This window comes from Barbatula barbatula (genome assembly GCF_947034865.1).
Source record: "Barbatula barbatula genome assembly, chromosome: 7".
Lineage (NCBI taxonomy): Eukaryota > Metazoa > Chordata > Actinopteri > Cypriniformes > Nemacheilidae > Barbatula > Barbatula barbatula.
In genome coordinates, this window is record NC_136770.1 from 9748556 (window position 1) to 9775314 (window position 26759).

Here is a 26759-nt window from a genome sequence, read left to right on the forward strand (position 1 = left end):
TCTGACCATTGTGACATACAAGACAGAACACATTAACGCAGTGGATTTATTTATTATTTAATGAGATATTTTCAAAAGTATATACAAATACTTATACTTTTTCATGCATAACTATGGTGTGTAAACTCAGATCATTTAGGCCTTCGATTAATTAGTTAAAAAAAGAAAAACAAAACCAGTCCTAAATGAAAGAAAACAAGTTGCCAAAAAAATTGTATCCAATAATTGGTGATAACATTGCAAAACGTGTGATTTATAAGCGGAACAACACAATGTGGGGGAAAAATGCAACCAAAAAATATTTTTTTTTGTGAGAGGTTGTTATAGACTTTGTGATCAAAGTCACCAAATTCCAGTCCAATCCAATAACAGTAATTCAAATTTTGTTTCTATCAGTGTTAATGGGTTTGCTCAATAAAGACATGAAAGATCATGACTTTTTCTGTTATATTTGATTAGAAATAAAATTTTTGTTGATATTTGTGGATTTGGTGAAGATCAGATCACCAATTTAACCAAAAAACTATGAAAATGACAAATTTAAGCAGAAATCTAGGAAAATAAGTCAGTTGAATTTTAATAGAAATCTTTACATTTTCAACCTCAAGAATGTCACCCAACAGCAATGTGAAAGACTGCAAATACATGTGGAAGTTGTGAAAAATGTTGTATTCATTTTTTTAATTATCCAAAAATGCATAAATACGTAAAAAATAGTATTGTGTTGTTTGAACATTTGCACTTTGCAGGGTTTTCTTTGCAGTATTCAAGATCAATGCATATTTTTTTGTTATTTAGACCATTTTGTTCAAGTTTAATTTCAGCAAACATAACAAAATTGGAGTGGTCTCTTATTTTTTTCCACGGCTGAAACACAAATAAAACATAATTCATAATATTTATTTAAAATACAAATGAAGAATGTGAGAATCTGACATGCATATTTACCACTCTCTCTTTGTGCTCCAGATTAAGGGTCGTGAAATATATGAGATTTTGGTGAAAATCAAAGAGTCTTTGGAACTCATGCAGTTTCTCCCTCAGCACACTATTGAATCATACAGACAACAGCAACAGAACCTACTGCAAAAACAGTGAGTATATGCAAAAAGCTTTGCCAGTAAGTGAATAATAAAAAATGAGGATGTTTTTCCATACTTTCAAATTAATAGAAAAAAGATTGTTAGGGTCCCGGTACGGGCAGCACCCCGTGGTCGCTCAAGCTACCGGCACTGCCACTGACCCAGAACGGGGGGGGGGGGGGGAGTACTGTCATAGTCTCATCTGTACCCATGCCTGTGTCATCCTCCACGCTTCATCACCAGTTATAATCAAGCTGATTATAAAAAGGCCTTAAATAGCAACACACATCCGAGCGAAAACCAAGCCATGAGGTCAAAGGAACTCCCTGCAGAGCTCAGAGACAGGATTGATGTAGGGAACAGATCTGGGGAAAGCTACAACAAATTCTGCCACACTGAAGGTTTCCAAGAGCACAGGGACCTCCATAATTCTAAAATGGCCCAGCTAAGTGACAAAGAACTGATGATCATAGAGATCCTGTGTGGAGATGGAATTTTTTTCCAAAAGGACAACCACTGCAGCACAAAATCACTGCGCCAAATTACTGCATCCCTCCACCAATCTGGGCTTTGTGGCAGAGTGGCAAGATGGAAACCTCTATCAGTGCAAAACACATGAAAGCCTCTTGGAGTTTGCACAAAAGAATCGGAAGGATTCTCAGACTGTAAGGAATAAGATTATCTTGAGGAGAATTTCTGGAGGAAACCAGGCACCACTCATCACCTGCTCAATACCCTTCAAACAGTTAAGCGTGGTGGTGCTATGGGGTGTTTTTCAGCAGCAGTGTTGAGGGAAAGATGAATGGAGTAAAGTACTTTTCAGCGATATCCAATCTGTTCTGCAGTGCTGAGGACCTCAGACTGGGCCAAAGGTTCACCTTCATGCATGGCAATTACTCTGATCACACAGACAAGACAAAACAGTACTGGCTTAGGGACAATTTTGTGAATGTCTTAGAGTTACCCAGCTAAAACACTTACTTAAACCCTATCAAACATGTCTGGAGAGACCTCAAAATGGCTGTCCACTGACGTTCCTCATCCAACCTGACCAAATTTGAGAGTATTTGCAAAGAAGAATGGCAGAAAATCCCCAGTCCATGTGTGCAGAGTTTGTTATCCCTTATCAAAAATAAGTATACTTAAGTAAGGTTCAAGTATATTTTTACTTTATATATACGTTGTTATAAGTATACTAATATACTGTTAATGGACTAGAGGTATACTTGAAAGTAGGGCTTTGTTCAAAATATAGATACGGCGATACATAGTCATGTGCTCCTGACGATGCCGCATCAAAATACCTGCCTCCATACCGATTCTGCAGCACTTTTGAAATTAGCCAATTATAATGCAAAAATTTTGTATAACAATTATTAGTGTTGAAAAGTATCTGATCTGAGTTTATCTGGTTCCGTACGGATCGCCCATCAAGATTCTACTGTATAATGCATGTGACCTGCGGATTAACTGCAAAGTTTTACAATCCTAAAGTGAAAGTTTAAGAGCATGCTCTTTTACCTTATCTCTGCATCCGTAAGGGCATTATACATGAAAGCGCTTTCACATATCATTCACTTCAATGGTTGCATTTAAGGCAAAGTGTAAAGTTAGTGTCGTGTAGATGCTAATTCAACACACATGAACACAGCACTGCTTTTGCCATATACACTATAAAACTATTCATACAAAAACTTTATCCATATCGGGATATATATCGGATCATGGCCTTGTATCGGGATGCGTGAAGTTGTTTGTGATACACAACCCTACTTTAAATTGTACTATTTGAATACAGCTTGGGACTACATTGACCCACTTTTTAGTCTATAAAAGTATACTCTCAAGTGTACTTTAAGTGTAACAGTGGTAAACTTTTGAGAACACAACTAGTTTAAAATTAAGTTTTTCATTTGTACTACAACTATACCCCAAAGTAAACTGATACTGGTATACTGATAGTTAACAAGTTCAAAACTTTTAGCACAAGTTTAGAATGTGAAAGTACACTTTGAAGTAGTTTCCATACTGCAATGATACTTGTAGGTTTTCTTTAGGTGTACTGGTTGTTTATTAGTTCATTACTTGTAGCACAGTTGCCATTTATAAAAATACAATTTAAAGTTTACTCTCAGCTCAACTTATTTTAAGTATGCTTGTAAGCTTCCGTTAAGTGAACAGATATACTGATAGCTAACTAGATCAATACTTGTAGTACATTTGGAAGAACACTTCAAGGTTTATTCTTCCTAAACTACTTGTTCACCTATGTTTGTATTTTTATGAACACACTATTTAGATATAATTTTTGACCTTTATAAACATGTAATTTAACTAATGATTTTCAGTCACCTGTACATGAACAGTTAGTTACATTGTATTATAGTATTGTAAAGCTGGGAAAGTTGTGAATTAAGGTGTAGAAATACATTTGAATTGAAAAAAAAATTATTTACTTATGTTGGTTTAACTTACTTCACAATTAGGATGCTCCTAGTAGTTTTCCTAGTAGGGTGAACACCTATATGTTAAATTCATAAAATAAGTAGTAACAGAAGAATAAAACAGGGAATTATACAATAGATACAATAATAAATACAAAAAGTAATAACCAAAGAGAGTCAAACATTTTATTTTCTTCCAATCCAAATCAGACTTGATATTATGTAAACTTAACGGTGTAAATTATAAGACAGTTTGGAAAAACTAGATGGAAATGTGAAGATTCTGCGGTATATAAAACTCTAAAAAATAACTTTCTATGGCAAAACTTGGCACTCGGTCTAGGTGTTTCTAAGTGGTTGCTATGTTGCTGCCAAGACATTCTGAGTCATTGCAAATGTGTTTCAAAGGGGGTTGCTAGGGTGCTCTAAATCATTGCCAGGGCATGGCTCGATAGCATCATCAAGATCCTGTCTATAGGAATATTTGCCCACCAGACGAACATCATATGCACGATTACTATTTATAAAAGAATTACTGATACTGAATTTGGGATTTTCCTTAGTTGTTCGTCAGAATCACCCATTTTGAAGAAATAAACATTTGAAATGTATCAGTCTGTGTGTAAGGAATGAATATAATATACAAGTTTCCCTTTTTGAATGGAATTAGTGAAATAAATCAACTTTTTCATGATGTTCTAATTATGTGACCAGCACCTGCATATAATTAGAAAGTTCCAATCCTCTAAAATACACACCTGTCCAGTTTATAATAATATAAATTATGTAGAAACAGTGATTTATCTAAAATAAGGTCTCTAAAATAAGGTTTTTGTGTTTTTTTTTGGTCAGCAATAATCTGCAAAGTGTCTGTGAATTTATTGAAACTATTTAAGTTTGGAATGTGAATAGTTTAATGTATATTCTCCTTACATTTTGTGATCGTTAACAGGCTCAAATAATTTTCCACTTTCTTAAACACAGTTACACCTTTCGTGAAGTGTCCCAGACTTTTAGTTTAGGTTTTTAAATAGTTCAATATCATGTAATGTCCAAGTAGAACAATTATGTGTTGATAATGCCATATTTGCCTCTGGCTGCCATATTTACGTTTGTTAAACTATGGATAAGGACCAGAATTTTATGAAGTATACACAAGTTTGCATTTCCATATAATGAATTGAGAAAAGCTTGTGTATTGGGCGTGCTGTCCGAGGGGAGGGCTCAGAGTCTGGAATTTTTGCCCTGAGCTCAGGCCCTAGCCTGAACCCAATGGTTAGAAGTGCAAAAAGGGGGTGGTGGGGGATACTAGAAAGCTGTCGAAGAACAGAGAACAGGGGATTCAAAGGATGGTTAAATGATGTGCTCCTCCCGAACTATGTTTATAAAACATAATTCGGTATCTAGGGATCAGTATCACAACCTGTATCTTCCTCTCTCCCTCAGGAGCTCTCTGCCATCTCAACCTACCTTCGGTTCCAGCTCACCCACGCTCTGCAAAAACAAGCTCCCATCAGTCAGTCAGCTTATTAACCCCCAGCAACGCAACACACTCACCCCATCAAGCATGGCTGGAGGACTGGCTGATAGTAAGGGCTCTTTTTAATCATTTAGACTTAGGTTTTTACCACTGCCTAAATGTATTGACGATTATTACTATAAGAATTTTTAAGGAACCCTCAAAAAATTAAGGGTGTTAAAGTCTCAACTCTTTCGTCTCCCTTCAGTGACTCCCACCATGATGGGTGGCCCTGTTCCCATGAACACAGACATGAGCGTCCTAAGCCCAACCAACCCTATACAGCCTCAGTTGCAAATGGTGCCCTCATCTCACTGTACACCTCCACCACCCTACCCAATGGACAACAGCATTTCCAGGTAAACAAATCTAATGTGTTCACTTCAGAAATCAGAAATTACTAGTCAAATATAAACACATAATACTTCCCCCATATTTTAAATCTATCCATTGTAGCTTCCTGTTGAGACTGGGCTGCTCAGCTTGCTTGGACTATTTCACTGCTCAGGGTTTGACCAATATCTACCAGATTGAGAATTACAACTTGGAGGTGAGGGATTTGCCTTTTCCCTTAGCCTTTTAGAATGCATGTTTGAAAACATACAGATCCAGCTAAGCTTGTAGCTTTAGGCCAATGTATGTCTGAACTGACCTAGAATGTATCAAAATATAGAACTTCCAGTTAGGCATTGTGTCTCAGCATTGATGGAGAGAGATCAGAACAGTGGCTGCTGTTTTAATGAGCTCTGTGGTATACCTATCCACAGGACTTGTCCAGGCTGAAAATTCCCACAGAATTCCAGCACATCATCTGGAAAGGCATCATGGAGTTCCGACAGACCATGGAATTCTCTCCACCTCCCCACGTCTTGCGCACCTCTAGTGGAACATCCACTGTCAGTGTGGGATCCACTGAAGCGCGAGGTGAGCGTGTAATTGATGCTGTGCGTTTCACCCTCCGTCAGACCATTTCCTTCCCCCCTCGAGATGACTGGACTGATTTCTCCTTTGACCTAGCTCCTGATTCTCGCCGTAACAAGCAACAGCGCATCAAAGAGGAGGGTGAATGAACGTGATGCAATAGTTGTCAGCGCGTGTTTATTGTACACATTCCTTTAATTTTAACACACTTTGGTGTTGGTCCGAATCGTTTCACAGTTTTCCTCTGCAAGTGATAAAAAACTGTGAGCTTCATAGTGCTGTAGTTCACATAAAATTAAATATGCAGATCAAATGCACTTAAAATTCTCAGTTTCATTTTTCCTCTGGTGGATTTAGCTCTTCTTTTTGTTTCAAGTCTTTTTTAATAAATGTAAGCAGCTGTGGCCATGGGAAATGGTGCTTTGCTAATTCATCTTTACTCTTTCTTAAGACAAAGCACTTAAGAAGTAACTGTTACTACTTGCTAAATTAAACACTGAGCTTTTGGGAAAACTTTTTACAATAAAGTTTTTTTTGACATGGCCATTTTTTATATTTCCCTCCAGTATGAACTTTAGTGTTAAATATTTGTAATCTTGTTGTGATCATTCAGGCAGAATAGCCAACTGTAAAATGTTGACATTTGTCAGTTTTGATTATATACATTTCAAAGCACATGGATCTTTATTCTTACAAAAAGTGTTATTCATCCTTTTAAATTTGTGGTGTAATACTGTTGCCATGTAATATTGTAAACCCTTTCTTGTATCTATTAGTGGTACATCACAGTGTATTAAATTGCTCCTTATGGTTGTTAAAATGCATATCGCTGCTGTCCTTCAGAAACCTCTATATTTTGTGATTTTTCTTTCTTGCTATAAATCATTACAATTTATAGTCACCCTTTATGTTTATTAATAGGTTTTGCAAATACCTAACCAATTAAAAGTATTAAAAAGTGATTGTCAACGTTTTTACATGAATTTAATAAAGTCCTGTTTTTGTAATTTCCTGAAAATTTGGACATCAGATGGTTCAGAAGGACAGTGACAATATAAAGAAATGCTGTTCATTGGCCAAAGTCTAAAAGTGATTTACACTGGCCATTCCTTCAGTATTTGTTTTTACCACGTTTTCAAATCACATTATATTTGTTAGCAACGTGGCATTATTGTACAGTTTTTTACACTTTTTAATTTGACTTTTATTTGACAGTTGAGAAAAAAAATCTGAATTATACTTTAAATAAGGATTTTTTTTGTATATATTGCTTGTTTTGATATAAACCAAAATAAAAAAGTTGCATTGTTTCTGTGTTTGTAGGGAAAAATCATATTTTCAATAGTGACTTGAAACTATGTCTTTAAGTAACAAAAGCATTAGGCACAAGATTGCTAAAAAGATGTTTATAAGGGACTGTGCCGGTCTTAAAATGTAATGTTCAGAATCTGCGTAGTGAGACAAAAATTTTTTTTTTCTTCCAGTCAAAGTATGTAGCATGTGCCTAATGTTTTTCTGACATTCATTTGACATGTGTTGACATTTCGTACGGTTATCATTTATTATGGTAAATGGTCTGTGTACACATTTTTTTTATGTTAACCTGGTGTATGAATCTAGTCTCATCAGTATCAATACCTGTTACCCTCAATAAATGTTGGTACACTTTTGACACATTTAACAACTCTGTAATTTTTTTTAGAACACTTGGTAGAAAGATTTGTTAAATAAGAATGTTAAAAGAGACACTCACAAATCTGTACATACAACAACTGTTGTTTGGAAGTATTTGTCATATTGGTACTGCATCTTGTCTGCAAGCAATATGTAGAAAAGCATTCTGTCTCAATAATAAAGATAAATTGTACCTTTTACTCTGATACCTCTCACCTGTCTCCATGTAAATTAGCTCTGCTGGAAAACTGGTCTGATAAATAAGAAACTCTTTCCAGTTACAAATAATGCAGGAATATCTATCACATCTTCTAATGGCAAAAAGAAATAATAATAGTGGACATAAGTAAAGAGTTCTGAATCTTTTATAAAAAGTTACAGCTTGTCATTAAGGCATGATACAGAGAAATAATAAATCTAAACTTTGTTCAGTTCCCAAAATAGAGAAAACAAAAGCAAAATAGACAAACTAGGCTGATATTGACATATTCAAGTCCAAAGTCGTCATCCTGTCAAATGACATAGCAACAGGCCCAAAGAGTCATCACACGGAGATGTGCTTCAAGTGGGTGGGTGGTCAGCTGTGGGATTCTTCTTCCCTTTCAGGTTGATTTAGCTGTGGTTATGGCCAGGAGGAATACAATGAAGCATCTCTGATATTTCCTTTCTAAGAGCCCTCCATAGCATCCAGGACTTTCATAATTTGCTGTTTAATGGCCTTAGTGGCATCACCTGCATTGGGAATTAAATATCTGCAAAAGAGATGGAAAAATGTCAGAACACTATTTATAAAATCATTTATTTTGTTTGGCAATTAACCTGCTAAACTGCGGGCCATTTTTTGGATTTCGCCTGAATTTGGCATACCCAATTATACATACACACCATATCCACATACAGTGGTGTAAATACAAAATTTTGGTGTCATATTCCAGGAAACCCCTCCAAATTGTATAAAACACTGCTGAAAGTGATAAACGTTATTGTATTGTATGTCAGTCCTATGAAAAAGGCACAAAAATAAAGGCGCTTTTTTTCTAAAGTCTGTTTTAGTTATTACACCGGGCCCGAGGCCCAGGAACCTGCAGACAATTGTTCTAGATTCCAACAGGTCTCAAAAAATAGAGGGAAAAATAAAAAAAATTCTATCATGTGTTATGCAATTATTATTCTAAAGCACTCAAGTGGCCTTTGTTCGTAATTTCCACCTGAATTTGGCATACCCAATTTTAAATAGACTCCATAACCACATACAGTGGTATAAAGTTATTTCTCAACTGCTTGCTGTCTCACGTCACAGAACACACAAAATGCACAACATGTGATAATCCTTTCTCCCAAACATCATAAAATATAGACTGTGTCTGTCCCCCGGATTAGCAAACATAAAACCTCTCAAAGGTAATTTAATTAACATTAAACTAACTAAACATGAACAAAATACAGATAATCAACTGTTATGACTCGGATTACTAAATATTAGATCTCTCTCTAATAAAGCACTTTTTGTTAATGATATGATAACAGATCATAAAATAGACATGCTCTGTCTGACAGAAACATGACTAAAGCCAGATGATTAGATTACTTTAAATTAGTCTGTCCCCCAAGACTATTATTATAAACCTAAAAGGCAGAGGGGGGAGGTGTTGCTGCACTTTACCGTAACTCTTTTAGCATTTCCCAGAAGTCTAATCCTAAATGCAATTCTTTTGAAGTCATGGTACTTCATGTATCAACACCTAATACTAAGGAAAAAACATCTTTAAAATATATTCTGGCTATACTATATAGGCCTCCAGGGCTCCACACAGATTTTATAAAATAATTTGACAGAGTCCTTGTTGTTGGTGACTTTAACATCCATGTAGATTATGATACAAATGCTTTAGGAATGGCTTTTAAAGACACTCTTAACTCCATGGGCGTAAGACAAAATGTCAGAACCCACTCACCTTCGTAATCATATTTTAGATTTAATACTGTTTTGCGGTATAAATGTGAATGACGTAAAAATCCTTCAGCAGAGCGAAGACATCTCGGATCATTATCTGGTATCATGCTTGCTTCACTACCCTACGGCTGCAAATCAAACTCCTAGATACAAATATGGTAGAACAATACCTGACTACAAAAGGTGCATGGGTAATAACGTTGAAGATCTTAACTTTGCTATTGAAAATTTTTACGCCGCCACCTCGGAAATGCTAGACACAGTTGCTCCTCTGCGCTTAAAGAAGATAAAGAATTATGGCCCGACACTGTGGTATAATGAACACACTCAGACTCTAAAGAAACCGGCATCAAAAAAGGAGCGCAACTTTAATAAAACTAAATTAGAGGTATTTCGTACCGCAAGGAAGTATAGTACTCGAAATTACAGGAACCAAAAATAAATCGTCAGCAACTTCTGATTCTGTATACCAGCATAGCAGTGATGAATATATGAGCTATTTCATAAATACAATCCAAGATATTAGAGAAAAAAATATATAACTATGCAACCAGTGAAACCCGCTGAACACATGACTAACTACAGCGCCCCGAGCAGAAATTTTGATTATTTTCTACCACAGATCATGATGAACTATCTAAAATCATTACATCATCTAAATCAACTAAATGCATGCTAGAACTTATACCTACAAATCTACTGAAAGAGATGCTCCCGGAAATTATAGATCCTCTTCTTAGCATTATTAACTCATATCTGACACTAGAACATGTGCAAGCAGGGGTCAGCAACCCAAAATGTTGAAAGAGCCATATTGGACAAAAAAAAAAAACAGCTGTCTGGAGCCGCAAAAACTTAAAAGCCTTATGTAAGCCTTATAATTAAGGCAACACATGCTGTAAGTGTCTATATTAGCTTTATTACCCCCAGTATCAAAATGATAAGTAGGCTACAAATACATAATGAGCATTCATGATTAAATGTTTATTTTCCCCTGCATCGCATCCTGGAGAGAATGACGCACCACGTGACTACTATGCTGTACGATGGTGCTTTAGGTTTAACTTCCATTATAATTTTAATGTATTATGTTTCGTTGCATTGATGAAATTAAAGAAATACAATAAAGAAATCAGATTTTTGATGTCATTTTTACTTTAGGATTCGAAAAAACAACAAAATGTGCAACGTGCATATAGGCATCCTGTAATTTCATACATCCCCATGGAAATAAAATGCAGTCCTCTTCAATCCTCAACAATACAATAAAATCCTCTTCCCCCAAACAACCCCCCTCCCATCCCTTCCCTTATCTGGGCAACAGTTGAGTGCAGCCTTTTGAAACGAACTGGAAAAGTTTTTAAAACATGCATAAAACATGCATTAAAACAGTATGAAACACACTAAAAACATAAAAGCAGCCCAGTCATGCCCATGACAAAAATAATAGTTTAATTTCGATTTCAAGTAAGTCAGTGCAAGGGTAAAATGCAGCATCATCCTCTTCTCTTTTGACACGCACAATAATGCAGCTATCCTCGGACCTGAGCAACAAAACACAATAATATCCCTATGTGTCATTCCAACTATATACTGACAAAAATCAGAAATCACTTTATAAAAAAGCCACTTTGTTACTAAATATGTGCCTATGACAGGATTGTGTTCTTACCCATTTAATGTTTCTATAGATATAGTTAATGTTTTCGGACATCACTGGACGGCTTCTCAACATCGGGCATGTAAAATGTAACTTTAATCTTCACGCAGGACTGCAAGCTCTCATTTGTGAGGCGGGTGCGGTATTTGGATTTGATGTAATTCATGTTTGAGAATATCTGCTCGCACAGGTATGTTGATCCAAAGATGGATAATACTCCAAATGCATATTTCTTCATGTTCCTATAACTGTCAGGAAGAGCATGCCATGTTTAAACACAAGTTTCTCGATAGTTGGGAGGCTTTCAATTTCGCTCCATTTGTGGCTTTGGGCAAGCTTGGCTTTCTGGCGAGTGACGTCTTCAAGCTCGGCTGTCAGACTTTTGAACTTGGACACCCACAAATCTTTGTCAGCTATATCGGCCATTTCCATTTCAAGGTCAGCTTGAATTACTCCTGGGAATGTGGTCAACAAGGACGGGTCAATCTCCAGGGGAGTGACAGGGAAAGATAGTGTCATTTTTTCCTTTCGGAACTCGCTGAATCTGCTCCCAAATGCAGTTTGCATATCTACGATCGCACCTTGTAAATAATCACCGTTGAGTTTGTGATCGCGATGGGCTTCTTTGAACTCTCTCAGGGAGGGGAATTGAGAGAGCGTGCCTCGATGTACATCTCCGGCGAATACAGTCAGCTTGCGCTCGAATGACAAAACAGCTTCCAGCATTTGCAGTGCAGTGTTTCCCCGCCCCTGGAGACTTTTATTCAGCATGTTTAGGTGACTTGTGATATCCACCATAAAGTGCAGTTTTTCCAGCCACTCTGTCTCTTCCAGATGCGGGTAGTTCAGGTTTTTGCTTTTCAGGAATGTTTTCACATGTTCTAAACAAGCAACAAAGCGACGCAAAACCTCACCTCTGGACAGCCATCGGACTTTGTTGTGTAGCAGGAGATCGGAATATTCACTGTCAACTTCATCTAGCAATGCACGGAACTGACGGTGGTTTAATGCTTTTGCAATTATCTTGTTCACCATCTCGATGACAAGCTTCATCACCTCCATACACTCCGGTGGGAATGTTTGTGCACACAGTGCTTCTTGGTGCAAGAGACAGTGAAATGCAAGCAGATTTCGATCCAACGCTTTCTGTAATAGTGTCACAAACCCCTTTTGTGATCCCCTCATACTGGGCGCCCCATCTGTAGCCACTGAAATCAGGTGGTTGGTGTTTATTCCATTGTCATTTAAACACTTCAGCACAGCTTCACACATGTCCTCTCCGCGTGTTTGGCCTTTCAGTGGTATTAATTCGATCATCTCTTCTTGCAGCCCATCAGAGTTAACATACCTGCATAACAGCGCTGCCTGTTCAATATCGCTCACATCACACGACTCATCACAGGCAATTGAGTATGCTGGAGCTGAATTAATGTCCTTGATTTGCTGATTGGTGATGTTGCCTGCCATTTTAATGGCCCTTTCCTTCACTGTCTTTGCGGAGAGAGGCATATCTTTAATTTTCTGTATTATCTCGGTTTTGTTTTTGAAGTCTGAAAATAGGTGCTCTGACATTTTAATGAATGAATCCTTCATGTAGTCACCATCTGTGAACGGTTTCCCACACTTTATTATCTCCCGGGTTGCAACAAAACTAGCAGCAGTAGTGGAGTTTGGAGATGCAATCCACTTCTTAAATTTGTCTTTGCGCTCCTCTAATTTCTCCAGAAGTAATGCTATCGCACTTTTTCTCTCACTCCCAACTGGGTACTTGGCTGCAAATGTAGCATGCCTTCCCTGGAAATGTCTTTCCACATTACTCTTTTTGTTATTTGACAACTTCTCATTACAAAGCAAACATGCAGGCAATCCTTGCACATTGGCAATGAAAGCAAATGATTCGGTCCAAGAACTGTTGAATCCTCTGTTCTCCTCAACTATCTTTCTCTTTTTCCCTTTGGGATCCATGGTCACACCCGCCGGTTTGTTTGTTTGTCTGTCAGCCACCGGTCTGGCATCACGCGCGCCGCCGCCGATCTGACAGAAACGCGTGTCGCAGTATATGACGTAAATCTTCATTGACAGAAATGTTGAAATTAAATATTATACACATTTTTACAACGTTGAAAAACTTTAAGAATGTTTGTTATGTTTTTCCTCCTACAGAAATTATATTTAAATTTTCATATTTTTGAAAAAGCTCCAGGGAGCCACTAGGGTGGCGCTTAAGAGCCGCATGCAGCTCTAGAGCCGCGGGTTGCTGACCCCTGGCCTAAACCATATAATGTGGCTGTTATAAGGCTCTTTTAAAAAAAAAATCTCAACCATGGAGAACTAGTTAACTACAGACCTAATTCGAATCTACCTTTCTTATCTAAAGTTCTGGAAAAAGTAGTCTCAACTCAATTATAATCCTTCCTCCAAAGGAAAGATTTGCATTCTGGATTTAGACCAAGGTTGTATCTCCATATTGGTGCTGCTAGATCTTAGTGCTGCATTTGACACCATTGACCACAGCGCGCTCCTACATAGACATTTAGTCATTTAGCAGACGCTTTTATCCAAAGCGACTTACGAAGAGTTCGGGGAGCAATTAGCGATATGTCGTACAAAGTGCAATAGTACAATACAAAGTGCAATAGTACAATGAAAATGATGATAAACCTATCTATATGTACACCGTTATTGTACATATAGATATTCTATTAAAAAATCCGAAACTTCACTTAAACTTCACTACTAAAATGTTCAGGTTTGAGGGTTTGTTAACATTTTGGATTGACCAAGAGCACTGCAGTTGTACAATAACAAAAGTAATCCTCAAAAATAGAACTTGCCTAATAATTGTGCACACAGTGTATATGCATACATATGTTGCAAGAACAAAGTGAAATTATATCATTTACAGAAATATATCTGGGGAAAAAATGTAAAAGCTGTAAATGGTTTCCATACACATTAAGCGTTACTTTATAAATTATAAAAGCCTTTACAAATCTTTTTGTTATAATTGAAAAGGGAAAGGATCTGCCGCCTGCACTTGATTTAGAAATTCTAGGTATTAAGAATACAAGACAAGTTCACTCAAGTAGTGAGGAGCAATCACTTTATAGGCAATAAGCAAGATTTTAAAGTTAATGCGATGCTTTATAGGTAACCAGTGAATGGTGGACAGAACCGGTGTAATATGCTCATACTTTTTGGTATGTGTAAGAACTCGAGCTGTTGCATTTTGGACCAGTAGGAGTTTTTGTAATAAGCCTGCAGGGCAACCACCTAATAGTGCATTACAGTAATCTAGTCTTGATGTCATAAAGGCATGAATAAGCTTCTCTGCATCTGATGGTGACAGCATGTGACGTAGTTTAGATATATTTTTAAGATGGAAAAACACAATTTTACAGGTGTTAGGGACATGGTTCTCAAATGACAGAGTACAATCTTATAAAACACCAAGATTCTTTGCTGAAGATGAGGGTTTTATGGAACATCCATCAATAGTTAGTCCCACAGGACTGCCACATACTGGATGTTTTTTCCTTTTCACACCATTCTTTGTAAACCCTAGAAATGTGTGTGTGTGTGTGTGCGTGCGTGCGTGTGTGTTTGTGCATTGTTAGCTGTGACCTAGTGGCTAGAGCGTTGGGCTTGTGATCAGAAGATTGCCGGTTCGTATCTCAGTATATATAAAAATTACACTTAGATGTACATTTAATAAAAAAATAATTCATCATATACAGTGAGAGAGCAAGAAAAGCTGGGTAGTCTCCGGGTTGCTCATTGCTGGTAAGTTTATGCCTGGGTGGGCTTCGTCTGGGCTTCACCCTGTGAGCTGTGGTGCTGATCCCGCCACTGGGCTTCCCCGACTTATTTGCCCTACCTCTTGTGAAGTATTGGTCAATGCAAGGCCCCCCACTTATCTCTCTCAAGTTGCGTTAAGACTATAGCTCGAGCTGCAATGTTTCCTTGAATAACAGCGCTTTTACAGCAGGGGTTTTATTGTGTGTGAACGGATTTACTTGCTAGAGTGCATCTGTAGACTGCATCACATGGGGTTGCAGGGAGTATTTTTGACTTAAGGGACGAAAGGTGGTAAAGGAAAGATTAGGCGGAAAGCCCTAATATGGAGATTGAGTGAGTGTTTTATGCAAATGACAAAACTTGTGCACTCGGCCGCTCATTTTGAATACTCCAAATACACTACCATTAGGATGAGGTTAAGAACAAATGTTCTTAAATGTAAGCAAAGCCTTTACAGGATTAACAACAAATGTTCTTAACAAAATGCGTATGCACGTGTTGTAAATTAGGCGGAAACTTTAGCAAATTCTTCAAAAAACTGGACTTCTGCAGGCCACAACCTTACGAACACAACCTTCAATAATAAAATCAAGGTCCGCACCATTTAGCATCACAAACAACTTAATGTGAGATTAACCAAATATGATGTTAATTTTAGTAAAGCTCTAGGAGGAGTTTGGTTAAATATGACACCTGGAAAACGGTAAAATTGCACAGAACTTGAGTGGAAATTGAAAATAAATGTTTTTCTCGTGCGTTTAGAGCTTGAGATGATAGACAAGTAAGTTCCAGCACTACCCAATTGTGTTAGCAAAACAGTGATTGGTAGGCAATAAAATGAATGCAGGTGAAATGTATTAGGATTTTGTTATTTATTTATATGTGCCACATTCCCTGTTGCCAGCTTGTGGCGCTATGACTAAGTGAACAGACTCTTATCAAACATGTGAAGTTTGGGGCTGGTCGGACATTGTGTGCCTGAGCTACTTTAGCTTCCTGTTTCATGGCAAAACATCCAACTTTGTCAGGCTGCCACGGACATGCCCTTCAATGTAAAGTCAGGATCTTGCAACGTATCATCCCAAAGGTCTGAAGATCATTCTGGCCAAATATGACATTGTGATTAACTCTAGATCAGTGTAAAACATGCCACTTCCAGTTGCCCTCAGGTGGTGCTATAACTGTTAGTAAATATTACCATGTATATGTCTTCACACCAGGACTCTTATCAAACGTGAAGTCTGGGGCCTGTTGGACATTGTATGCCTGAGTTCCAATAGCTTACAGTTTCATAGTGAAACGTCAATCTTTAGCATGCCGCCCATTAACATTCTCCCACGAAAAGTCAGGATCTTCGCAATTTTGCACCACAAAGGCCTTTAGGTGAGAATGACCAAATATGATGTTGATCAGATCAAAACTCTAGGAGGAGTTTGTTAAATAATAATAATTTATTTCAGCAAATAAATGCGTGCTTTAGTCACAGTTTATTTGTTTCACCTATTTGAAAGCAGCCTTTTTGCTGAGTGTTCCACGACTCATGGAGGCATGCTGTGGTGTGTTCACGTGGGAAATTGATGTTAATGCATACCCTCTATACAGTACACTTGTATTTGGATTGATTTATACAAAGGTCACTTAGTGTTTTGGTGTTAAAGTAAACATACCTCTCTACAGCCACTATCCCCACCCCTGCAGCATTGTTTTTGCCAAACTTGAACGTGATAAGCTCTGGGTGCTTCTTCTTAGAAGTGATCTTCACCACAGAGTTTAAGGCCTGTCTGGACTGAATGTAAGCAAAGCCTTTACGGGATGCAACCTCTCTCAGACAGTATATGTGTGTTGCAGTGATAAGAAGATGACTGTGGAAGACAGAACGGTTCAATTACACACAAATAACAAGGTTTAGAAAATCTTAATTAAATCATAAGAATGTTTTTCTCACTTAAATAAATTAAATTCCACCATTGAATTCAGACAATATCACTTTATGTTTGTTTTATGCTTTATGTTTGCCATATTGTTTTATGTGATAACATTCTTCTCTTGTGTTATATCGCCAAGATAGAATATCAATGAACATCAAAACCGCAATGTATTAGCACAATTTAAGCATAAACATTGTCAACTTTGTTAAAATTCTTCATTAATTAAAAGCTTAGGTAGCTACATCAGTTCTATGTCTTATATTTAGGCAAGCAGCCTCACCTTGGGAACATGTGTCCAGTCTCCTTAACCTCGTTGCATGGAACATGATGCTTTACATCTGGTTTGTTTATCCAAGTCTGAATATTGACAATCTCTTTCTTGTCATCATCTGGAACTGATGTACTGTCAATGTCATCTAAAAAGTGGGAAAAAACAACAACAAAGAAAGTGAAATAAAGAGGCAAACCCTGAGGAACACAGGTTAACTTGACTGGAGACGAGGTCAAATGTCCAATTTTAACTAAATGCAGGCCCATATACTGTATCTAGCTAGAGAACATACTGTCGTCATGTTAACAGTTGTGAATATTGCACCAGATGCTAATGCTAGCTCGGCCATTGGATATTTACATGACACAATCAGTAATCAGCAGAGGTTTTATCCTGATGCGGTTCACATCAATGCAAGGGATTTTAACCATTCAAATTTATAGGCTCCCTAAATTTCACCAGCACATTAAGTGTGCTACCAGGGGAGCAAATACACTGGACAAGGTCTATTCTAACATTAAGTTGGGCTTTAGGGCCAAACCACTATCATATCTGGGCCTGTCAGACCATATGTCTGTGTACTTAATTCCAGCATATACCCCATCAGGAAAAGAGCTCCTACCATAAACAAAATTCTAAAAACCTGGCCTGAAGGTGCTTCCCAACAGCTGCAGGACTGCTTTGAGTCAACAGACTGGGAGGTTTTTGAACACCAGAACCTGGAGCAGTACACAGCAATGGTCTTGGGATACATCAAGCACTGCACAGACAATGTCACTGTGGACAAATATATCCGGGTCTATTCCAACATGAAGCCCTGGATGACAAAAAAGGTGCTGCGCCTGCTTAGGGAAAGGGACATAGCCTTCAGGTCTGACGATCAGGCATTATATAGTGCTGCTAGAGATGACCTGAAGAGAGGGATTAGGGATGCCAAGGCTGCCCAGAGGAGGAGGATCGAGGACTGCTTCTAGAGTAACAAGCCCAGGCAGATGTGGAAGGGTGTCCAGCACATGACCAACTACAGATCTTCCCTTTTTGGAGGTGGAGCCAATGGGGACAGCCAAAACACATCCACCAGCCCACAGCAGCCACATCCTCATGGTGGAGGAGCATGATGTGAGGAAAGCTACGGGTCCTGATGCTGTCTGTGGACAGGTGCTGAGGGACTGTGCAAGCCAGCTGGCAGGGGTCTTCAACAAGATCTTTAACCAGTGCCTCTCTCAGGCTGTCGCTCCATCCTGCCTAAAGACCTCCACAATCATCCCAATCCTGAAGAAGAACACCATTAGCTGTCTGAATGACTACCGTCCAGTTGCATCACACCTATCATTATAAAGCTCAATGATGACCTGACCTGGAGCACCAACACCACTGCTACCATCAAGAAGGCATATCAGAGACTGTACTTTTTGAGAGTTCTTGGGAACAATCAACTTGCACAGGAACTGTTAGTGTCCTTCTTCTGCTTCTATCACATATTGCATTTGTGTGTGGTTTTCAAGCTGCACAGTCGCAGAGAGGAAGGCGCTCCAGAGGGTTGTCAACACGGCCCAAAAGCTTATCCCCTCCTGGATGATCGGTATAGTTCCCACTGTCTCAGGAAGGCAAATAATATTCTCAGAGATCCATCTCATCCCGGACAGACTCACTTTGAACTGCTGTCCTCAGGCAGACGTCATAGATTAATGAAAACTATAGTTTCTACCCCAGGGACATAACTGCACTGAACACAACAAAGATTTAAATATTCAGTAATTATCTATAGTACAATTATTGTGCAATAATAGGGAAACGTGTAATGACTGGTAGAAATGTGAAAGTAATTGTGAATTATTACTATAATTTGTATTGCTTTTCTTCAATTTCATTGTACTCGTACAATGACAATAAAGATATTCAATACTGTACATGTGGTAGAATTGACAATAAAGCAGACTTTGACTTTGAAAACAACAGCAAAGGATACTGTGATCATGTGATGGAAATTTTCATGACGTGGGTTTCTTCACGCTAATCTCTGTAAAATTTGATTCAAGACTGTCTATCTTGTTGTTCTTAAATTCCTGAGAAATGTTTTGCTACGTGGCAGACCACTCAGCTCCTTTACCCTTGAGCAAAGACCAAGAGGTTCTGGTGAAGATAGGAGATGGCGACACATTTTTGTTACCAAAGATACGTTCTTGCTCAAGGGAGGGGAGAAGAAGGGGTGTCATGTTTGGATCTTATAAAAGCCCTGTAAGTTAGAAGGAGGGCACCTTCTCTCTGCACCATGCTTGTGATGCAGACTGAATGTCAATAAATATAAAATACCTTGCAAGGTAACTCATCCTCTCTGTGTGTTGCATTTGTCTAAAGTGTTTAAAAACTCACTTTGATTAAGGAATAAGAAAATTCCACAACAATTTGGCGACGAGGTATGGGATCACAAGGCTGACGGAGAACGGACTAGAGTTGACTGATCATCCTGGACATAGCAAATCCAGCTCTAACCCCATACAGGGATGAGAGAACTTTACTCCGGACTCCAAGCTGACGTGATCCCAAAAGAACTCAGTGCAAGGCACAAAAGTGAAAAACGGTGAGTCAAATACATATATTTTAAAGAGTCTGAAAAGAGAAGTGACTACTCTAAATCGAGATAGATTTTAAAGAGTCTGAAAAGAGAAGTGACTACTCTAAATCGAGATAGATTTTAAAGAGTCTGAAAAGAGAAGTGACTACTCTAAATCGAGATAGATTTTAAAGAGTCTGAAAAGAGAAGTGACTACTCTAAATCGAGATAGATTTTAAAGAGTCTGAAAAGAGAAGTGACTACTCTAAATCGAGATAGATTTTAAAGAGTCTGAAAGAAAAGGAGAAGTGACTACTCAGAAATTAAAAATGGGACAAGGAAGATCCCATATGGAGATGGATAAATCAACATACAGAGAAATGAGGAAAAGGTGGGGAACGGGAAGTTTACAAGGTCTACCCTATTTAATAGAAAAAGCTAACTTTCCAGAAAACGGTACATTTAGTACCACAAAATTAGGGAAAATAAGAGAACACATGGGGAAAAAATACATATTTAAAAAGTCTACAAAAGAAAGGGAAAAATATGACGCGGCGTGTAAATGTTTAGAATTATGGGAAAAGCAAGCAAATAGACGTGACCATGTTTTTAAAGAAAAGGCTTTGGAAGAACTTCCACCGCCGTGTCATACACCCCCACCGCCGCATGCTCCATTGTACCCTGTTTTGCCTGAGTATATTGATTTAACCCCTCCGTCTCCTTTACCCCCATCTATGACTTGTTACAAACACCAACCGGAGGATGATTGTGTCCCTCCTCACCGACATCTGAACCCGATCGAGGCAGCTCCAGTGCCCCCACCAGTGTCTCCACCTGCACCAGTGCCGTCTCCACCACAGCCCGTGGTGCATCAAAAGCAAGAAAGAGCGCGTCCAGCACCGACAGACAAAGAACTTTTGACATTTTGCAAAGAATTCTCACCCTCAATGAAAGAATTAGAGAGACTACTGAAAGTCAAACTGAAACCATCTGACCTAAGAAAGTTACAGGGTAAATGGCCTGTGGAGGACTATAGAAGGGAACATGTCAACTGGTCGCATGCAGACAATGCAGAGTACAGGAGAATTCTGGAAGAATTCTTAGAAGGACTAATAACTACGTTTCACAAATCTCTGAACCTGGACAAGATTGCTGCTTGTGTGCAAAAAACGGATGAAAGAGTGGAGGATTTCTTGGCCAGACTGGAGGAAGTATTTAAAGAACATTCTGGACTTCAACCTGATGCAGACGGACCAGACATTGGTCCGTTCGAAGGACATCTCAGATCCGCTTTTCTGCGGAACCTCAGAGAAGAGCTGAGATGAGAAGTGGAAAAATCATGCATCGAGCCAGATCGCAAGAGAATGAGTGAGATTGTCCGTCATGCTGTACACGCCGAAAGACAAACAGGCAAGAAAGAGCTTCAGAAGAAAAACACACAAGATAAAGAACTCCACATGGCTCTAATGAATATCGGAGGAGAACACGGAAGAATAGGAAGATGGCGAGGGAGAGGAGGTTTTAAACCCTCTAGTAATTATGATCCAGAGAAGTGTTTCAATTGTGGAAAGACGGAGCACTGGCGAAATGATTGTCCTGAGCCTATGAGACCACTGAGGTCAAAACCAAAGGTAGATGGAAGTGAGGAGGTGAGGCATCATTCCGAGGGTGGTGAGTATGATTTCCCTTAGCATATGCAATGAAGAAATGCTTTTTCCTACTGTATGCAATGAAGATCTGCTTAGCTCACATTCCATGATAAATGAAACCGCTTTCTGAACTTTGCTAAAATGCACAATGCTCGTGTGCAACAAACTGCTTGAATTTTTGATAGATTCAGGGGCAACAAATAGCCTACTGTGATTCACAAGAAGTGTTTAAATTTGCCAGAGTCTAAACTAGCTGTGTTTTCCCTAAATGCTAGTGGCTCTAATGTAAAATAACTTATGTCAAAAGTGTGCAATGCGAGTTGGGGAGTGTCAAATTTCAACACAGGTTTCTCATGTCTGACTGCTGCCCGATTCATTGGTTGGGCAGAGTCATAATGTGTATGATGACAGATTGAGCATGATACCAACACGACCCGAGTGCAGCGCTCGTACAGCTGTACGATGTAGTTTTGAATTACGTAAATATGATGTAGAAAGTGTAGCCTCACAGAACCTCATGACGTTGATTACAATGGTGTGGGGAGCTGTGGGTGTTTTGCTGACAAATATGCGCACGCCATAGAATGGGTTAAAAGGGATGACGTGCAATATTCAAATTTGTTGCATGCCCATCGTGAGAATCATGCCTGTCTGTCAGCAACAAGGGGACTTGAAGTGTTTTCACACACAAAAAGATTAATGAAGAAATTTTGGGAAAGGTGCCCTTTCAACTGTTGGTAACAGGAAAATATTATGTTGGGTTGATTAGGAACTGTGAGCCTGTTGTGATAACGCCCAAGGGTAATTTTCATCCACGCAAACAGCAATTCCCCCTCAAAACAGAGGCCTCAAACCATAAGGCCAATATTTAATGAGTTTAAAAAGATTAAAAAAATAAAAGCATAGTTGTGCCATGCCCAAATTCACCTGTGCGCACACCTTTTGTTTCCAGTTAAAAAGATCAGAGAAAAGGGAGCACCCGTTGAATGGCGGTTCGTGCAAGATTTGCAAGCAGTTAATGCCGCAGTACAGCCACGAGCACCAAACGTACCCAACCCGTATACCATTCTCAGTCAAATTCCGCCTGAGACGAAATGGTATACAGTGATTGATTTGTCAAACGCGTTTTTCAGTGTGCCAGTACACCCAGACTCACAATACTGGTTCGCCTTTTTATTTGATGGCAAGCCATATACATTCACACGTCTATGCCAAGGGTACTGCGAATCACCGACCATTTACAACGAGGCACTGCGACAATCACTGGAGCCATTCCATCTCCCGAAGGGGGTGGCATTGCTTCAGTATGTGGATTACATTCTTTTATGTGCACCCACCAAAGCGCAATGTGAAGAACACACTGTACGACTGCTCACTCATTTGGCACACGAAGGACACAAAGTGAATATCTCCAAAGTCCAGCTGGCAAAACAATTTGTTCGTTTTTTGGGTCACGAAATTACTGACCGTGGCAGACAGCTGTCCGCAAAGCGCGTGTCTGCAATTTCAGACATTGCACGCCCAAAAACAAAGAAGCAACTAATGACATTTTTAGGGATGACCTCTTACTGTAGGAATTTCATTTTGAGGTACACAGAGATGGAAAAACATCTCACGGTATTGATTCACGGGAAGCCCATGACTGCAAATGCGCAGATTGAATGGACTGATGCAGGGGTTGAGGCTTTTGGTAATCTCAAGCGAGCTCTGCAATCTGCGCCTGCGCTAGGTATCCCAAACCCAGACAAACCATTCACACAAATGGTAGACGAAAAAGACGGCACAATGCTCTCTGTGCTGCTCCAAAAATACGGAGACCAGCTGCGCCCCGTTGCTTATCTTTCATCCAGATTAGAAAGTGTGGCACAAGGTCTCCCACCGTGCCTGCGCGCAGTAGCAGCGGCAGAGAAAGCAGTGCTGGCCTCTAGGGAGTTTGTTGGTTATTCTCCCCTTACTGTGTTTGTTCCCCATGCAGTGGCCATGATTCTGTTAGAACAACGAGTGTCACATTTATCTACAGCGAGGTGGCTGAGATATAATCTGACGTTGTTGGAATTGCCAAACATCACGGTAAAGAGATGTTACACACTAAACCCAGCCACGTTGCTGCCACTTCCTGACAATGGAACACAACTGTGTTGCCACTTTAGAGCAAGTCTGCTCGCCACGTGTTGATCTCAGAGACGAACCTCTGCTAAATGCAGACTTGACTTTCTATGTAGATGGCAGTGCACGAAAAGATGAGGCGGGAAAGAATCACGTGGGGTTCGCTGTTGTGTCTGATTTTGAAACAGTACAGTCAGGCCGCCTGCCTGACCATTTCTCTGCTCAAACAGCAGAGCTCATTGCACTCACACGCGCATGCGAATTGGCAGAGGGTAAAAGTGTCAACATTCACACAGACAGTAGAAATGCATTTGGTGTAACTCATGATTTTGGCACACTGTGTAAACACAGAAACTTTTTAAAAGCTGATGGTAAAAACATTCTTAATCACACACAGGTTGCTGATATGCTATCTGCCATTCTTCTCCCATCAGTCATTGTTGTGTGTGACTATGCCACACACACTTTTGTATCTGAAACTATTTTTTGCAGGAAGCCGACGAGCTGACCTTGCAGCAAAGCAAGCAACATCGGAGCCACAGACAGATTTTCTCCAGAAATCACTAACAAAACTCTTTCTCTTGCAGAGATGCAAACATTTTGCAGAACCGGATAAGCGTGCACTCTGCAAGGAGTGCTCATGTAAATACACAGACAATGTAGGAAAGACATGCCTCCCACTGCAAAAAGGTGTCCAAGGAGTGGCAACTCCAACCGTAGGCCATCAAAATGGCATCCACAATGGCTCTTCGCAATGGTCGTGCAAGGAGTGCTCATGTAAATACACAGACAATGTTTGGGCCAAATGGCCTCACCTGTTTGCCAAAACATTTTTTCTCTGCTTTTGCGATTTTGACGCATGGCCTAGACCACGCGTCAAAAGGGGGGATGTTACAAGGCAATGTGTTTTTGTGTTTTTGCTCTCAAAATATTTGTGCAGGTCAAAGGAGCAGTAGCAAATGGAGCTGACAAATCATTACACAGCTTCCAGGAAGTCGTAGGAAAGACATGCCTCCCACTGCAAAAAGGTGTCCAAGGAGTGGCAACTCCAACCGTAGGCCATCAAAATGGCATCCACAATGGCTCTTCGCAATGGTCGTGCTGACTGAAGCGACAGGAGGGGCACTATTGGTGCTCGCAAAGGGAATCAACTGTTCGAGTCGGGGACACATCGAACCCCGAGAAATTAGAGATTATAGAATTTTGTTTCTGTGCAACACTATATTCAAAGTTTAATAAAATGGTATGGGGAGGGACAGTGTTACCCTAATTCTGCTAGGTACTGGGGAACAAATATGTATTTATGTAGAGGTACGTGTACCTCAGGTGATGTTGTGGATAAGGCAACAAAATTTGAAAATGTGGGCAATTATGTTCCCTGGGACGGCCAAATAAAAAGGAAAAAGACGGTTCAGATATCAGTGGAGCCAAGGAATTTTCAGGCAGAGCAGGCAGAAAAAGAGGCACAGGGAGTAAAGGCTAGGACATGGATAGATCCAGGAGAAACGAACGTAGATATAGAAAGGCAATAAGGCATGAGCATTGGCTCTGATGCAGAAGAAAGAGGTAGGAGTGAATGACAGTTGTTGGTGGTGTATGCAACTCGAGCAGGCTTGGAAAGTCAGTCCTCTGAAATTAGAGGATGAGAGAAGGCTGAAGGGTCAATTACCCTGCAAAGCCACTACCCTGTTGACAGTTGCAAACAGCACCAACGAAGCAGAGGCGGCACGAAAGACAGACTGCAAAGAACCAGGTGGTAAGTACAGTAACAGTTTTGACACCAGGCCTCTGAATATACACCCCAGGATAGGACATGTTTGCCTGTGTAGAGCGAAAGGGGGGCAACTCATAGGAACATCAGAATGCAAAAACATAGTGAAAACCAATGATAACCAACCAAATTGTTCATTTAATAGTTGGAATTTCACCTGCCCGTTCTCAGAGGACGAGGTAGGCCTAAGTGGCCTAGTATGGGTCTGTGGGGAAAGAGCATTCCACAGACTGCCCGTTAGATGGACAGGCTGCTGTTATCCAGCTCTCCTGTCCGTAGGAGCAGCTGCCTACGCACCTAGAAAAATCAGAGAAAAAAGAGATTTGCTCGACGTTGACAGCATGCCCAGTACCTATGAAGGGGCATGTCTGATGGACCCCTGGACGTCCCCACAGGGCACTGTCCTGTGGAATATTTTTGGAGGTCTTGGTGGAGCTATAAGCATGACAAAATTGGACAGATTGGCTTGGCAGGTTTTAGCATTGGCAAACTCGACTGAAAAAGCTTTGGGTCTATTGAGCGAGGAGATGGCACAGATGAGGGAAGTAGTTTTACAGAGTAGATTAGTTTTAGACATGCTTACGGCAGAGAAAGGCGGTGTGTGCAAAATGCTCGGGGTCAGTTGTTGTTTCTATATTCCGGATTATGCTGATAATGTCACAGACATTATAAAACACATGAAGAATGCAATCAGGGAACCGGATGATATGACTAACAGTCTGTTGAAATGGTGGAATAGCCAAGGTTGGGGGGCGTGGCTGATGCAGGTGGCATTACCCATTCTAGTGGGATTATTATTTCTTATAATTATGTTACCATGTTTAATTTACTGTTTTCAAAACTGTTTAAATAAAATACTATTAGGGAGCATGGCTGCAATTGAACAAAGGTTCATGATGCAGACCATCGATCTCACGGAAGGGGAATTTATTGAGTACGATGACAACGGCCTATGAAATCTGTAAGAGAAAGGGCAGTGCTCATCTTGCAGGTTGAGGCATAAAGATTTTGGTTATCATATATGATAAAAGATGGGAATGTGATGGAAATTTTCAAGACGTGGGTTTCTTCACGCTAATTTCTGTAAAATTTGATTCTAGACTGTCTATATTGTTGTTCTTAAATTCCGGAGAAATGTTTTGCTACGTGGCAGACCACTCAGCTCCTTTACCCTTGAGCAAAGACCAAGAGGTTCTGGTGAAGATAGGAGATGGCGACACATTTTTGTTACCAAAGATACGTTCTTGCTCAAGGGAGGGGAGAAGAAGGGGTGTCATGTTTGGATCTTATAAAAGCCCTGTAAGTGAGAAGGAGGGCACCTTCTCTCTGCACCATGCTTGTGATGCAGACTGAATGTCAATAAATATAAAATACCTTGCAAGGTAACTCATCCTCTCTGTGTGTTGCATTTGTCTAAAGTGTTTAAAA

The 26759-nt window shown here is 39.6% G+C and overlaps 2 protein-coding genes across 6 annotated transcripts in view; one reads left to right on the forward strand and one right to left on the reverse strand.

Moving 5' to 3' along the window:
- The window catches only part of tp63 (tumor protein p63), a 31420-nt gene extending 23567 nt beyond the window's left edge, over window positions 1-7853 (forward strand). For 2 of the 4 annotated variants that reach the window (XM_079460927.1, XM_079460928.1), the window contains exons 8-12: window positions 970-1094; window positions 4973-5115; window positions 5254-5404; window positions 5502-5595; window positions 5824-7845. In XM_079460927.1, coding sequence (XP_079317053.1) covers window positions 970-1094; window positions 4973-5115; window positions 5254-5404; window positions 5502-5595; window positions 5824-5928 — 618 coding nt within the window. In that variant the 3' untranslated portion in view covers window positions 5929-7845. Of the gene's footprint in view, window positions 1-969; window positions 1095-4972; window positions 5116-5253; window positions 5405-5501; window positions 5596-5812 lie in introns of all 4 variants that reach the window. The other 2 variants (XM_079460926.1, XM_079460925.1) reach the window with 2 other exon arrangements.
- A 136-nt stretch (window positions 7854-7989) lies between these two features.
- The window catches only part of tbc1d23 (TBC1 domain family, member 23), a 146958-nt gene continuing 128188 nt past the window's right edge, over window positions 7990-26759 (reverse strand). For both annotated transcript variants that reach the window (XM_079460924.1, XM_079460923.1), the window contains 3 exons: window positions 17261-17396; window positions 16720-16914; window positions 7990-8392 (listed from right to left, as the gene is read on the reverse strand). In XM_079460924.1, coding sequence (XP_079317050.1) covers window positions 8308-8392; window positions 16720-16914; window positions 17261-17396 — 416 coding nt within the window. In that variant the 3' untranslated portion in view covers window positions 7990-8307. The remainder of the gene's footprint in view (window positions 8393-16719; window positions 16915-17260; window positions 17397-26759) is intronic.